Source organism: Plodia interpunctella, chromosome 24, assembly GCF_027563975.2.
Source record: "Plodia interpunctella isolate USDA-ARS_2022_Savannah chromosome 24, ilPloInte3.2, whole genome shotgun sequence".
Taxonomy (NCBI): domain Eukaryota; kingdom Metazoa; phylum Arthropoda; class Insecta; order Lepidoptera; family Pyralidae; genus Plodia; species Plodia interpunctella.
The window spans coordinates 4,179,290-4,196,168 of NC_071317.1; the positions used below are offsets into that span (position 1 = coordinate 4,179,290).

At 36.6% G+C, this 16,879-nt stretch overlaps 2 protein-coding genes across 9 annotated transcripts; both read left to right on the forward strand.

Moving 5' to 3' along the window:
- The first annotated feature begins 785 nt into the window (after positions 1-785).
- On the forward strand, positions 786-11,891 carry wfs1 (wolfram syndrome 1). Of its 8 annotated transcripts, XM_053763622.1 has the most exons (10): positions 786-802; positions 979-1,029; positions 2,327-2,431; positions 2,952-3,051; positions 5,341-5,460; positions 6,227-6,342; positions 7,057-7,161; positions 7,635-8,824; positions 9,435-9,940; positions 10,497-11,891. In XM_053763622.1, the coding sequence occupies exons 2-10, from the start codon at positions 996-998 to the stop codon at positions 10,864-10,866; spliced, it is 2,646 nt and encodes an 881-aa protein (XP_053619597.1). In that variant the 5' UTR covers positions 786-802; positions 979-995; the 3' UTR covers positions 10,867-11,891. The 8 variants fall into 8 exon arrangements, with proteins under 8 accessions (XP_053619597.1, XP_064292864.1, XP_053619599.1 ...); XM_064436794.1 differs by having other exon boundaries at positions 801-1,029; XM_053763624.1 differs by having other exon boundaries at positions 801-1,026.
- Positions 11,892-12,623: 732 nt separating this feature from the next.
- On the forward strand, positions 12,624-16,758 carry LOC128680478 (myrosinase 1-like). Its single transcript, XM_053763672.1, has 7 exons — positions 12,624-12,729; positions 13,228-13,314; positions 13,743-14,315; positions 14,659-14,901; positions 15,168-15,325; positions 15,857-16,095; positions 16,533-16,758. The coding sequence occupies exons 1-7, from the start codon at positions 12,648-12,650 to the stop codon at positions 16,678-16,680; spliced, it is 1,530 nt and encodes a 509-aa protein (XP_053619647.1). The 5' UTR covers positions 12,624-12,647; the 3' UTR covers positions 16,681-16,758.
- Positions 16,759-16,879: the final 121 nt, after the last annotated feature.

The window sequence follows — 16,879 nt, forward strand, 5'->3', positions numbered from 1 at the left end:
TCTGAAGAGGCACGTATTTCGCGAAATACGTGCCTCTTCAGACCTTTAGCTAAACCGACTAAATGGTTAGCAACTGTAAAATATTTTTTTTCACGGATTCACGGATTATCATTACAGCTGTAAAATGCAAAGCAAAATACACAAAACCGAATTGCGAAACTCTCAGTCAAGTCACTACTTTAACTGACTTGACTGAGAAATTCGCAATTCGGTCTCGCAAAAAGGAATCATGTACATATTTTGAATGTACGTCATTACGTACGTACCTAATTCCATTAATATTTTTGCTTGTAAGATTATTACGATGAAATGCATAAAATCAAATTCGTTATTTTAGTTTGGGGATCCTGAGCCGAAAATCTTCACTTTACCACATGCAGAGAATTAACGAATCCAGAAATAGAATTCCTACCTTCCTGTCTCAACTCATAATTATTTAAATGATTCTCTACTTGAGTGCATGGACTTTAATATATCGAACTCAAACGTTTTGGTGAGTTTTATTACATAACTATAACTATTACCTACTTATAATCATCCATTTTACATAGAGAAATCCATTATTTTTTTGTTTATGAATAAATAATAAAATATTATATATATAAAAGAACAGAACGATCCCCTTTCAGTGGGCTTACCATCATCTCTTAATGCGATCCAGTTCAGGACCTAAGTTCTTTTAACCCTCCCACACAAAAATATTATTTTTTTAAGACAGAATTTGGCAACCCAACTACCTACGCAAATTTGACTTTGTCTTGACTGACAGTTTCGCAATTTGATTTAGTGGTTTGGTTGGTTGGTTGGTGTGTTTTCAATTTTGCTTTGTATTTTGCAGCTGTTTCTAATCTTCTATCCGTAAACAAATTATTTCGCGAATAAATTTAATTACAGTTTAATTTATTATTTCATACGTGAAATATAAGTATATTGCAGAATTTGTTGGATAATAGAATATAATATACTTTTTAATTGTAGTGACATCACAATCTACAATGCCCGTGGGCAGAAAACGATGGAATCTTCATGGTAAGTCCAATATATGTATATATATTTTAATTTTTATTACGGTAAGAGGCAGTCAGTTGTGTAATATAAATATTTATATTGTACATAGCCATAAAAGCAAAAATGGGTACATATTTTGCTTGATCGATTCTCTTTCCTGATTCCGGCAATATGTATATAACTCGATCAAAAAATGTTACATGCGTCCTTTAGCTTACTTACTGGCAGCAGTAATGTCTACCGTGTATTTGTTACATATCATACTAACTTGTTTATTTTGCTTATATACTTTTTAAATGGTACCAGCTGAAAATCAGCGCATTGGCTCATTCCATGGCACCAAGTAGGTCGCATTTTTGACAAACTTGTTTATTTATTTTTTTACCCACTCATAAGTTTAATGTTTGGTTATGTGTTTGTCAAATAAATGATTTCTTTTTCCTTATTTGATAAAAAATGAATCAGGAGTGCCTATTTAAAGCACTCATCAATGGTTTTATTGTAAACTAGGTACCTATGTATCTATTATGAATATTTGAGTAAAGTATTCTATTAATATCTAACACTAACACCGTCCTGGCTTCACTTAGGTAAAACAATAACAAAAAAGTAGCCTATGTTAAGGTATCATCTTTCTCTGTGTCAAATTTCATCAAAATCTGTCCAGTTGTGGTTGGATGAGATTCTTTGTTACGAAAAAAAGATAAATGTTTTCTCTTTATAGGTAAAGAAAAGATCTAATGTTAAACTTGACACAAGAGCATCAATGAGAAGTGCAAAGTTTGACATACTATTGATTGTACTAGGTACCTACCTAATTAATTCTATTTTTGTTGTCATTGAAACAGTCATAGTCAGTTACTAAGGATTATTAAATATTGGCTCCAGAGAATAACTTACAATTAAGATTGTCTACACTATAAATTTAATGATCAAATAATATAATCAGAATCATATTTCATTGATCTTGGCATTGGCAGTGAAAAGCTTTCTGTTTTTGAATATACTACATAATAGTAGGATCTATTCAAATATCCTACTTCCTACTAATATCATAAATGCAAAAGTTTGTGAGGATGATGTATGTATGATTGTTACTCTTTCACACAAAATCTACTGGACCAATGATTATGAAATTTAGTACATGGGTAAGATATAGCCTGGAATAACACTTATGGTACAGGTTTATTCCCGAAATTCCCACGGCAGTGAAGCCCCGTGGGGTAGCTAGTTAATATATAAATTGAATAATAATGGACCAATTTGTGCTAGCCAAACAAATTGTTGCTAGTGCTTTTTGAAATTGTTTTCCCTTCAGATGGACCACAAGGGTCTCTCCGGAGGCTTCGTAACCAACTTGCGGAGGATGGCTGTGCTGAATCTCAGGTTGTCTTGGCCAAACAGCTCTTGGAAGAAAAATGTGGTATGCACATCCATTTTCTATAGCATTTAGTGTCATTTTTTATAGCACAATAACAAGACCTCTCAGCCTGATTTTTGGATTGTAGGTGTTCGAAATTCGACTGCACTGTGTAGGTCAGTCTTCTGGGCCAATATTATAAATGCGAAAGTAAGGTTGTTTTTTAACACTTTACACTTAATCTATACATACAATCTTCTTCAAATTTACTAACATTTGGAAATACCGAGGAGAACATAGGATTGGCGGGAAATTAATGTGGACGAAGCCCGTTTTTTTATTTTATTAATTACTATCAGGCCGTTCTGGCTTCGCTTGTGTATAAACATCATAAATTATACACCTAAACCTTCCTAGTGAAACACATTATCTATTAGTTGAAACCACATAAAAATCTGGCCAGTCGTTTTTGAGTTCATCGCGAACAGACAGATGCGGTAGACGCGGTACTTTGTTTTATAATATGTAAACATGGATCTATTCATCCGTCACTGCATCAAAATATGTTATCTGTTTATTTCAGAATTAGAAGCAGATAAAATATCTAATTTTAAGCAAGCATTGGAGTGGTTGATATGTGCCACTGAGCAGGCTCACCCTGAAGCTAGGAGGATGTTGAGAAGGTAACTATTTGTTCGCATAATTAATTATAACCATACTAATATTATAAATGTGAAAGTGTGTTTGTTCATCCTTCTGTAGTCAAAACGGTGCATTCGATTCGTACGACTCTGATATAAGAAGGGTGATATTTTTATTTCCTTTTTGTGTTGTTGTGTTTTCCTTCACCAGAAAGCAAGTGGTGGTCTATGAAAACTTAATAGGTAATGTTTCAGATTGATATACAAACGACTGTGGCACGCATGTGTATGATCTATTAATATAATAGGATCACAGACATAACTTGAAGTTATTTATGTCTGTGTATAGGACACATGGAAATATTTTGTATCACCACTTCATACAAAAAAATTACTTTACTGCAATTAAAAAATAAATTCAAAAAATTTTAAGGTGAATTACATTCCTTACGAAAAAAAAAAATACTGGCCGGCTATAAATACATCTATAATGCTGTACGTTTGACGTTAAATATCAAACTGATTATTTCAAACATAACACGATGGGCGGTCGTGCATTTGATTCGTAAAAACATCCATTATTTTCAAGAAAAATACGCCGTAAGCCGTAAAACAACTACATGAGGTAATGTTATGACTTCGACATGCCATCGATTTGTAAACAAACAAAATGAGCCGTACCTAAGTATTGCGCGTGGTCGTTCTGTGAGGACACTGGTTTTTTCTTATATTGAGATGCACGTGAATATAGATGATTTCACACTGTGGAAGATAAGGTTTGATCGAGTGCAGGAGGAATTGCGCCGATCTGTGTAAGTGATTTTTGATTTTGATTTTGTTTTCGGCTGTGACGCTCCGAAGCGAAGCGCAAGGTTACGACCATCCGTCTGCCTGTCGTCAATCTTCTTTGAGGATGAAAGGAAGGTAAAAACGGTATAATTATCGCAATAGAAACATCAAACTTAGGAGTTGGTGCACTTTAAATAAATGCTTGCAATTGATTTGTGCGTAGGTATGTAGTGTATTTTCTATAATGACAAGTGGCTTGGACAATTTGTGTCAGGCGGCTCGTCTTAAAACCATAGCGGGAACTTCAAATGTTAGGATTCATTTCTAAGGGGGATTTGGCTTTGAACGATCACAGCCGAGAATGAAACCAGGAGCACGCTTAGATGAGAGAGAGAAGTTGCTTCCGGTTTGTTATGGACATTACAGACTTGGATCTTGTGAATATATTAAACCTCCGCAGTGGATCCAGGAGTATTTGAAAATCCTGCTAGACCTATTAGTGGAATTAGCAGTGGAACCTACAGTCCGGAACGCTATCTTAAGCTTTGATCACTATTTGACATTTATGCAGATGTCAGATGTCTAAGGAAAAAGATTAGATAAATATCAGATTTTCGACAATAATAAAAGAAATCCCACTGCGACAGAAACGTTGAAACTTGAAGCAAAGTCTTGTCACACTGGCGCTCGTTTGGTACAACCGCGCCTCAGTGTACTACATCATAAAGAGAGCGTACATGTTGAAAGGAAATTGCATGAGAAACTCGTGTGCGCATTACATTCGCCACCGATTCTGGTGCGCTACGTACAGTTAACAGCACATCAAATTACCCTGCATGAGTTTGCAATGAATTTGGGTAGGTTGATGTACTGTTCACTGTACCGTCTGTTTAGATTAGAAAATAAATGTGGGCTGTGCGACCTAATGCCTGGCAACATTGAGAGTTACCAACCAATCTATTTAGTATTGCAATAGCAAAAGAAACACCGTTTCTTGGTGGTCCAGTATGGCATGTCATACAGTATGACCAGGGAGAATCGCTTGTATTGGTGGTCATACTTGTAATTGTCCCTCTAAATATAAATAATCGTTTTCTCGTCGCCTGTAGATATAGTAGTACAGTCAACTGGAAAAACATCTGCACACTTTAGTTTCATAATATGTCGCTTTAACATCATTAGTGAGGTCCACCATACGAAAGTATCTAAGGAGTGAAACAGAAGTGTGTATCGACACACTTCAGTGTGTGTATCGACGTTTTTACTCTTTATAGACAGACTAGCTTTTGCCCACAACTCCGTGTGAGTGAAAATCCGTTTCCCGTGGGAATTTCAGGAAATATCTTTTTAGTGCTCCCCTACACTCCTCAGGAAACCCATATGCTAAATTTCAGCTTTCTACGCCCAGTCGTTTCGGCTGTACGTTTCAGTCAGTCAGTCAGTCACTCAGTAACGGAAGAGTATTATGTATATTGATTGTACCTCAGTATAATAGTCTTTGTGTTTGTAAAATGTTGCAATAAAAGCTTGTTCTATTATCAGGTGTATCCGGAGCGGTGTTATATCTGAGGATAGCGCAGCGATCGTGCGCGCCAAGTCGTGCCTCGCCGCCAGCCGGCAGGAGACCGTCGCCAGGAAAGCTGCCAGGGACCTGTTTGCTAGGTGAGTGACGTGACTCCCCACATTTACACTCAGTCACTGCCACTTCTCCTGCCGCTGCCGGAAATATTTCCCTAAATACTTCTGCGGCGATAACGACGCGATTAAGCATTTACAATCAGCCTTCATATTCTTATTCTCTCTCTCTCTTTCTCTTCTTTATTTATCAACTCGCGAAAATTATTTGAAATGATTGAATTAATTGCTGGTTCGAAGCATTATGACTTCGACTCAGTATGAGTCGACCCATATTCCCCGCTCAATTTCTAAAAATGTAATTGTTTTTTCATTGCTCCATTCCTATGGTGGCCTAGTTGTACTGACTTCCGCGGGAAAAACCAACAATCGAGGGAGCGCCGGCAGCGGCAGTAACATGAGCAGTGACAGCGCGAGTGACCTATTTACATACTCGTGCTGCCCACTGGGTTACATACACATGCTCACTTCCCTGCTCAATAGGGCTGAGTGTAAATGTGAGAATGGAGAACACTCAACGGCCAACACTAAGCCTGTATCGCGGGGCCGACGGACAGAAACATAGCTACGGGCACGACACACTCAGAACCGCAGACAAATATTTGTGATCACAGGTACAAATATCTGCCCGCGCTGGGAATCGAACCCAGGACCTTCAGATAGCGGACGAGTTTGGTGACCACCACACCACTGAAGTAGAGTTACTCAGCTCACTTATATAAAATGTCCACACTTGATTTCTACAATTGTCGTTTGTTGGAAGTCTTTGTCATGTAGAATTGTTTTTCATCAGTTTATCAAACGGTGAGCAGTACATAACGACGGCGCAGTTGGAGCGGCGCATCAGGGAGATATGTAGCACCACGCTCAGGAAACGGCCAGACGACGACTCCCCTGATGAGGAACCGGGTATATATACATGTCTCACTCGCTCGTACTCTGTATTTGAAAATTAGTCGCTTCTTTCTTCAATCTTTCGCGTGTGTTAACACACGTTAGATCATATATGCAAATTGGTGAGAAAAATTATAATTACAAAAAAAAATGTTTTTATTTCTAATTCACATCGATAAAAAGTTTGTTTTGACCGACTATGGGTATGAAAAATTTTTTACGAATAGTAACGTATTTTCACAGTGAAATATATTTCGTGCTGTACAATCAGAAGCGCTTAGCTTTATTTTATACTCTGCGAACAGTATTAGGCCGCATGTACTTACAGCATTTAGTACTTTTATATCAATATTTTCGCGGAGCCCTAGGGCCCGAGCACATTTTGGGAGCCGTTGTATTCCTCTATTCGCATAATATCATATTCTTAAAATATTAGATTGTCAATATAACCGGAATTGGACACTCGACACGTCCACTCAAATTGCAGCATAAACTTTTATGGCAAAAAATCAAATTAATCCTAATTCTAACTAATAATATAAATGCGAAAGTAAGTTTGTTGTCTTCACGCTCTATTTACTCAATCTTTATTTTATTTATCAACTTATTACCTGTAGTTTTTTTTTAATTCATAAAAAGCGGGAAAGGTATTCTTGCCTCTAGTAATTTATCAGTAAATTACAATTACATCCCTATTACCAACGTTTGATAGTCTATAATTCTTTACAGAAGAACCTCGCGCACTACATGATGAGCAAGCATTGGAGCCGTCACTGAAGGCGGGAGACATTCCTCACACAAACGGCACAATTCGAACTGCTGTCACAGATGAAGGTAAAATAACTGTTATTGTCGTAGACATAAGGCACATTGTTCTCTGTGGGAGATTTTTCACACAAACTGCACTGTTCGAACTGCTGTCACAGACGAATCTTTCTTATTATACTAACATAAGGTTTATTATTCCCTGCATAAGAAAACGCACGCTGCACCGTGAACGTTTGAGCCCCAAATGTTATAAAATGTTTTCAGTTATCAAGTCCATAAAAATATTATAATAATGTAAAATAAATATGCCTGTTTGTCTGTCGCTTTCATGGTTAATTTGGAAGGCAGATGTTGATGAAGTTTGAAATTTATATAATTAATGACCCGAGGTTAAACATAGGCTACGCGGGTGGAGCTGCGGACGACTGCTATTACCATAATAATTCATCTGGTTTGAGTTTTTTTTTCATAAAAATTAATTGACAAAAAACGCTTGATGTCTACATCACCACACAACGTTAATAAGTTTTTTTTTACAGAATGCCCAGAAAGGTGTCCAACAAACGAGGAAATCCGGAACCTAACAGTAGACAATCTAGTCACAGCCGCAGTAGACTACTGCCAGGGGGAACTACCCCTGGTCTCCTACGAACTCACCCTCACAGACCCCGGGCTAAAATGTCTCGACCACATCCCCCTACTTCACCAGGCATTCCTTCACCCTGTAGTTTTCTTACAAGTCTTATACCTAAAACTCCTATATTACTTCGCGAATTTCTCATTCAGATTGTCCAACATCGAACTTTCCTTACTCCTCATAGCGTACCTTTCAGTCAACACTGACAGTCTATACCACTTAGTACCTTTAGTGCTGTACTATGTCAGTTTCGTGGCGATGGTTATTTGTACGTTCAAAATGCTGCACGCGAAAAAACAGTTCATTGACTTCAGGAAATGGTCCGGACTCTTTTTGAGGTATAGTGATGGGAACTTGCAACCGGACGAATCGGAAAATCTCTTTGTCAGAAACAACTTGAGTCCGTTTATTCAGTTCTTTATGGCGTTGTTCATTAATCTGTTCCTTTACCCTTTCATTGCTACGCAGTGGGTGCCATTTTCGGAATTCTGTGTCCTGTCCTTCTTTTTTATGTTCCTGACATTATTCTCTTTTGGCACTGACAGCGAATCGTATCCCGACATACTAGCGTTGCTGTCCTTTGGTATAAATGTGTTGGCGAAATATCCGTACGAGAAAGACACTGTTGTGCACCAAGGCTGGAGATTCCTCGACTTGTATATATCGAATTATCCTTCTTACATATTAGGGAATAGCATCGAGTTTTGCTTGAACTCTCGCGTGTTTTTCTCATTAATAATTCCTATGATCCTGGTAGGGATGGCGCGTCGGAGAAATTGGCAGGGCTTCTTTAAATATGCATTACCGCATTGTGTAACGTTAAGTTGGCTGCAGATGTTTATAATGTGTTCCCATGGGTGTACTACGTACGGTTTGATTAGGGGGACTCTGGGTTTGGTTTGTTCGTTCCTTTTCTTGCCCTTGATCGGCTTTGCGACGGTGACGTTGCCTGTGTTCGCGTTCTTGCAGTACATAACGTTGTCGAGAGTGTTCTACACGATGACTGTTGTCGTAGGGTTTGGTCTAAGTTTGGCTGTGACGTGTTTTCTGGCGAAATCTGAAGCTACAAAGAAATTTGTCACGCCTTTTCAGGTGAGAAATATAAGTATTTATTACTTTTTGTATTTAAAGGATGAACACTAGCGCCACCATCTTGTTCATCAATTTATTTATTAGCGAAAACTAAAAAGATTTCTACAGTATACATGGATTTTAGTGGCTACTTTACGGTTTAGGAAAGTGCGATCACTGTGTCCAATAGAAATCTATAATACTTTTAGCATAATTTGTTGAAATTACTTTATAGTTCACTAATAAATAATAAGTTTCGCCTTTGTACCTGATATTTGTATTGTGTGATATTGGTGTAATCAACAGTATAGTATTGTAAATTTATAGAAAGGTGGCGCTAGTGTGCGATTAGACGCGGTCATAAATCAAATATCTTTGTTTCCGTAAATCGATAGTTAGTCCATTCTGCCAAGAGTATGTATTGCCTTTTTCATTTCCAATGTTATTAGAGAGATAATGCAAAATATTCAAATCTGCCATATTTTTTCAAAGACACACTCACCTTTTTCTAAGCATACCCACTTGCAATACCTACTTGGTATACAAAATATTTGATTTGAAATATTTAACACACTATTTCGGAAAAAAAATATTGCTTTTGAAGATAACAATATGTACATTTTGTTCACAGCTCGTAATCGGCCTAATAACCTTAATTTACTTTGGCAACCAATTCGTAACCAACATTCAAGACGACGGTCTCCCCACAGGCCTCATAGAACTAATAGGAGACGAGAAGTCCAGCTTTCGAAATCTCCTCAAAAATGAATTCATAACTGACTACGACGACAGCACATACCACATAAGTTGGGAGGATTATTACAACCAATGCAACTCTCCATCTTGGACGGATTATAACGCGGCGACTACGCAAATCAAATGTTCAGTGTTAGAAGGCGCCAACGTAAATTGGGAGGGTTATGTTAAAGAGGTGAAATTGACGAGTGTGGTGAATCGATGGAACGCCTTCGCGTCATGGTTGCCTAGTATTTTGACGGAATATTTTAAATGTTATTATGGAGAGGAGTATGCGGCGTGGTGCGGCATTGGCAATCAGTTTTCTCTAAAGGAGTGCGAGTTTATTATGAATTCTGCGAGGCACACGGGCAAGATCTGTCATTTGAACAATATGGATGAGTAAGTATCTTTTGATTCACTTAGGGCCTGTGCCTATGTAACTATTTCGAACAGATAGCGCTGGTGATAAAAAAAATTAATGTAAATGGTTTTGCATGTGTTGGATAGAGCTAACTGGCCAGTCACATCAAACAGATTTATCTAGCGGTTAATTTATCTATCAGTTTACGATATTAAGTTTTATCAGAAAGTGGCAAAACAGGCCCTTAATATATTATTATTTAGTACTAAGCGGACGGATGTAAGCTTCGCCAACAAACGAATGAGTGAATGAATTATATTTCTTTTATGTATTAGCGAAAACCAAAAAAATATTTTAAGAAATTACGCAACACTAGATAACTTTATTGGAAAGTATATAATTTCCTATTACACATTGCAGTAACAGTTTACTACACAATTAGTAGACGGTGGCGTCGAAATTATGTTTGTCTTCAGTACTCTACATATCATCATGAATTTAAAATAAGAAAGCTTACAGATGCGGAGGGTGACTTCGTATTATACTATGTAGTCGTTTCCATTTTTCTCGACTAACAACGCGAACTATTTCCAGATACACCTATGAAGTGAAACTTCTAATGGATACGAGCACTGGCCTCCTATCGCGTCACGCAGAAATATCAGTCATATTCGACCATTACTTTTCAAACTTCACGCGCCAACTGCGAGCCAAAGACAAAATCCGTTTCAAAGGCGTTCTAATCAACGAACCAGGGACATACAACATCGGTGCCCAGGACTTCAAAATCCAAGGCCACGAGATACATTGCGTAGAATGCAAGAACAACAGGGGTACTATCAGTTCAAATGCACCAGTGACCTCCAAATTCTCAGAGCTCTTCAAAACGATCGTCAACGACTGTGTTGTGTCCACGAAATATATTTTGAATTTCTTGTTGAATCCAGTGATTGTGTTTAAATAAATTATTTATTTATATTGAGCGTTTTTGTGTAGGTGTTGACTGTTTGTAAAATAGGATGAGCTTGAGTCATGACGTAATCTGATATTGATATAAGCACAAAAGATTACCAGTACTATTTCTTCACATGTATTTTTATAATACGCATTTATCTTGTACGAGTGAAACGAAAAATATGAAGTCTATAGATTTCTCTGGGCGGAAGAGGCTCAAGGTATTATGAAACTACCAATTTTGAGACTGATGGACATTGTATGAATGAAAGTTTCCACCTTGTCATAAGAGTTTAGTACAATAGTTTTGAACAGCAAGTTAAAGCCATAAAAAGTATTTTATTCGAATTATTAAACTCAATTTATTTGGAATTATGTTTTAATTTGTTTTTTTTTATGATTTTTAGAAAATCTGTTGACTTACAATTGAGAACCATACATACAATAATTAATGCATTTATTACATTCTCGTCTGAGCCTTGAAAAAAGTCACTGGACGCGGCGGCCCTACAATCGCTGACAACAACAACGTAGCCGATCTGTTATTGACAGTTCCACATATTGCCACAGAACTTCTTTAGTGGCGCATAATAGAGTATCATAATATTTTTCCAATCTATTTTATGAATTAATTAATAATGTATCTATTCGATTTTCATATGTTTTGCGAGTTAGATGTAGGTATGTATTGAAAGCTTCCGTTACTGATCTGAATATGGTATACATTTACCATTTTTTAAAACAATGATAGTATGAATTTTTATTAGGTTCTACCTTACTAGGATTTCTTGTAAATTGTATTGTATAACACCCAGTAATACGTATTATTTAAAACAAATAGCACATACTTAAAAAAGTACTACATCTTGATTGATGCGACATAAAAATGTCTTCTAAAATACTGATCAATTATTCCTAGATAGTGAACTAAAAAATTAAAACGTTTGTGGAAACAGAAAAGTATTTTAAAAGAATTGTTGTGTAAAAATTACATAATAAATGTATTTTGACAGAAATATATGATATTACAAATTATAATGTATTTTTATTGCATCAAATCTTGCTGTCCAAATAATTGTTTTACTCATACAATAAATCTGACCATTAACATGATTGTTTGCGGAACAAGAGATGCCACCTGATTTTTTTGCTGGCCTAATGATTATTAGGCTGATTTTTTTGCTAATCAAATTTTCAAAAAATTGCATACAAAATTAATTCCATTGTGATTCGTATTAAAATTAATAGGTATGTAACTTGGCCAAGTGGACACTCACTATAGTTATTCTAGGCCGTTAGACAGCTATGAAATTAAACTGTGAATAATTAAACCATTAATTACTAAGAAATATATACCGATAACGACATAGGTTTGTTACATACAAACAAACTTGCTGACTGTTTAATCGATGTAATTGCTTTATCGGTAACGGCTCTGTCTAACCCGTAAGTGAATTACTCTTTCTCTATTAGTCTGTCTCATAGTTTTTTATTCAGTTTTTTGTTGAGCTATAAATTTGTTATTTATATCTTCAGATATTATATTTATTATTAAATATTTCTTATTATTTACTCAAGTAATTTTAATTTAAAATCGAAAGCGTAAGGACATAGATAAAGTGCACAACTTTGTCATAATATTTATGTTTGTGTTGCAATCTAGAAACACTACCAATAAAATGTTTATAGGTAAAATATCTTAATTGCATATAAATGATATCTTATTTAAAGCCACAACATGATTACTGAAGAAAGATTACTTATAGATAAAGTTATTGTTAGATTAGTATCATGAAAGTGAACATGCTACTGAGCAAGTTATTTATTCTTGTGAAATTAATTGTTATGGTATTATGCGAACTTGAAAATGAAAGTAAGTTTGTAGTTGGTACTATATATATTTTTTTATGTAGATTAATTCTAAAAAGAAATAATAATTGGCTTGAAACTTTTATTAGCGACTAGTATTATTGTCTCAAAATTTTCGATGTTAAATAAAATAAGCATGGTATTTGCCAGACGAAAGAATAAAAATTATGACACAAGAACGGATAAAGTGTTATTTTAATTAAATTACATATTTTTTTAGTATAATGAGTTTTTGAAAAGGACGAGGCAATAATACAGTCTTGCCATGACGTGTTTCATTCCACGTTAATATCTACTATAGGTAACTAATTTTAATAGTGACAAGTTAGATATCCTTTTTTGTATTACCTGTTATAATTACTAAGTAAGATACACAATAAAATGCATTTGATATCATATTTGAAAGAAGTCCTTAATCTACGATAAACAAAAATTGAGTTATCAAAAGCGAAATAGGAATGGAACATTTAAAAAGACTAAGTAAGTACCTACTTAATTTCAGCTATGAAAATAAGAAAACTGTCAGATGGTATGAAGTTAAGTATCGCGTCAGCTGCTTATCAAATAGAGGGGGCGTGGAATGTGGCAGGTGCGTATTGTCTTTCCCGCTTTTCTTGTCTGTGGGAGTTATTCTGTGACAGACGGAAGTACGTAACAGGTAACCGAAAGAAAACGCTCGGTGATAAAGACTGGTCATAATCATAGCGTATGGCGTTCCTTGAATTCGGTAAATGTTTATCCGCGACGTTTTATATCAGTTGTCGTGCTCCTAGCACCAAGCATACTTGAATCGATACCTAATAAATATCTACAACAAATAGGGATGTGTACCTGACACTTTACAAGCAGTGGTTTTTGAAAATGTTTTTAAGATCCGACGTTCGCTCCTCGGTGAAATGGACTCTGTGGTGATATAGTGTCATAATGATTGCAATATTTTCAATGCATTAGACTCCCCTTTTTAAGACAAAGGATAATATCCTAATTTTTAAAGTTCTTAATAATGTCGTATTTCAGATAAATCACCCAGCATATGGGACATAATTAGCCACAAACCAAACGTTATAAATGACGGCACCACGGGAGACGACGCGTGCAAATCTTACGAATATTACAAACGGGACATTGAAATGATCAAATTCCTTGGCGTTGACTCCTATAGATTCTCAATATCGTGGCCTAGGATATTGCCGACTGGGTTTCCTAACAAAATTAGTGATAATGGTGTCAGATATTACAACAATGTTATTAATGAGTTGCTAGCGAATGGTATCGAGCCTATAGTGACAATATATCATTGGGATTTGCCTCAATCATTGCAAGATTTAGGAGGCTGGGCTAATCCACTGATCGCGAATTGGTTTGAAGACTACTCGAGAATTTTGTTTAAAACGTTCGGAGATCGAGTGAAAACTTGGATTACTATAAATGAGCCGAAACAGATAGGGCTGTTTGGGTATGGATTGAGTTATTTGGCGCCGCGTTTGAATATCCATGGCGTAGGGGAGTATATAACAGCGAAGCACATGCTGTTGGCGCATGCCAGGGTTTGGCACTTGTATGATGAGCAGTTTAGGCCACAACAGAAAGGTCAGTGGTTTGAAACTTGCATTTCTTGAATTTCTGATGAGACTTATTTTTGTTGACGCTTACCTGACGTCCCAACTTTATGGGAATGCTATTGGTGTCTATAGCTATCAGTTGTCAAACTCTCTCGCCTCATTGCATCAAGGTCATGCATTTCTTGAATTTCTGATGAGACTTATTTTTGTTGACGCTTGCCTGACGTCCCAACTTTATGGGAATGCTATTGGTGTCTATAGCTATCAGTTGTCAAACTCTCTCGCCTCATTGCATCAAGGTCATGCAATGGTCAGATTCTAGGGCGGGAACCGCCAGCCGATATATTTCAAAATGACGTTTCCTAATACAGGGACAATCGGCATAACAATAGCAACAGATTTCCGCACGGGCATGACAGAGTCTCCAGAAGACATCCAAGCAGGTTCCGATGCCATGGACTTCGAAGTTGGGTTGTACGCGCACCCGATATTCTCGGCTGATGGGGATTTCCCCGAAAGTGTCAAACGGAGGGTGGCTAAGAGGAGCAAGGAACAGGGCTTCGGAAGAAGCAGATTACCCAAGTTTACAGATGAGGAGATCGAATTTGTCAAAGGTGAGATTTTTTCTTGTCGTAAATATAATACTTATATAATATACTAACTAAATATAATTATAAGCCAGTGTGCAGCTTTTCTCACGATGTTTTCCTTCACTGGAATCAAATAACCACGAGTCAAATTTTTACATACGGCACGAGTAGGATTTGAACCTGGGAACTTTCGATCACAGGCGAGCGTCTTAACCACTGGACCACCACCGCTATAAGTGTGGTCTCTTTAGATGATCAAATGCGACTACCATATCCACCATATCCCACAGGTACAAGCGACTTTTACGGTTTCAACCACTACTCAACTCGGTTCTATACGCGCGAGGGCTTCGCCCCGGGCACTTACCCTGTGCCGTCATTTGACGACGACCTGGGGGCTGTCTCCTCTTACAAGAACTACACGCCTGCTGCTATCATTCATTGTACTGTAAGATTTTTCTGTCGTACGTTTATATTCTGCTAATACAGTGTATTTAAAAATATATTTCGCACATTTAACATCGCCTCATATGCAAAATACAAAACGGAAAATACAACCGTGATCCAACGGCTTAACATGTCTTTCGAAGCTCGGAGGAGCTCAAAACAATAAATAAATATATTAGGACAAATCACACAGATTGAGCTAGCCCCAAAGTAAGTTCAAGACTTGTGTTATGGGATACTAACTCAACAATACTATATTTTATAACAATTACATATATAGATAAAAGTCCAAGACCCGGGCTAATCAGAAAAAGATCATTGTCCATCATAACCCGACCGGGGATCGAACCCGGGACTTCTCGGTTCAGAGGCAAGCACTTTACCACTGCGCCATCGAGGTCGTCAAACAAACAATACAACAATTGTGAGTCTTAACCCATTATCACAGGCCGAGCACGCTAATCAATGCACCATTGATCTGGTTAACTATACATATATTATAAAAAAAATATAAAAATAATATTTTGTCCAGGAAATCCCAAAAGGTATGAGACAAGCCCTAAACTGGGTGAAAGAGTCCTGCAACAACCCTCCTGTAATGATAACTGAGAATGGCTTTGGGACGCTCGGAGGCCTGCAAGACAAGGACAGAGTGAGGTACATCATGAGGTACATTGACTCCGTGTTAGACGCTGTGGATGACGGTGTCAACGTCACCATGTATACTGTTTGGAGTTTGATGGACAATTTCGAATGGGTCAACGGATTGAGGTACTTATTTTTTAAATTAATTTGGAGGTTAATGAGTCCATAATGCACCCTAAATATTTCAACTAGACAAACAAATCACTAAATGCAAGTAAATAAATAAATGTTCTGCAAACATATGTTTGGGAACCTTTTCATTATAATTAGCCTAGGGCAGTCAGTCACTTTTGGTAAGTACTCATTAGACTAATTAGAGAATAGCCAATTGTGCATAATTATTTCATTCACATATACATTTTTGCTATGTGTGGAGATTTTTAAGCCTTTCTCTGTATTAAACCACCCTTATATTAAGTCCTTAAAAATAAGTCCTTTGAATATTCTAACGACCTACTAATATTATAAATAAATACGAAAGAGTGTGATGATATTTGTCGTTAGCCTGTTATGTCCCACTGCGGGTTTGGTTAAATAAAGAAATATTTTTTTACCCTTTGCAGAATAAAATTCGGCATATTTGAAACTGACTACGACAGTAACATGAAGACCAGACGACCGAGGTTGAGTGCGTTTTGGTTCCGGCATTTGGTTGCAACCAGAACTTTAGACCCAAATTTTGAGGCACAATTTCTAAACCTTGAATTTTGATTTTTTGTAATAAGTTATGTAAGCAATCATACTAATAAATCCGAAACTTTGTGAGACAAATATACTATTTCAAATCTATTGGACAGATTGTTATGAAATTTGGTACACGGGAAGAATTTAACCTGGAATAAAACATACTTATATACATTTATACATATCAATTGACAGAACGAGACAAAACATATTTTAGCCTAAAGTA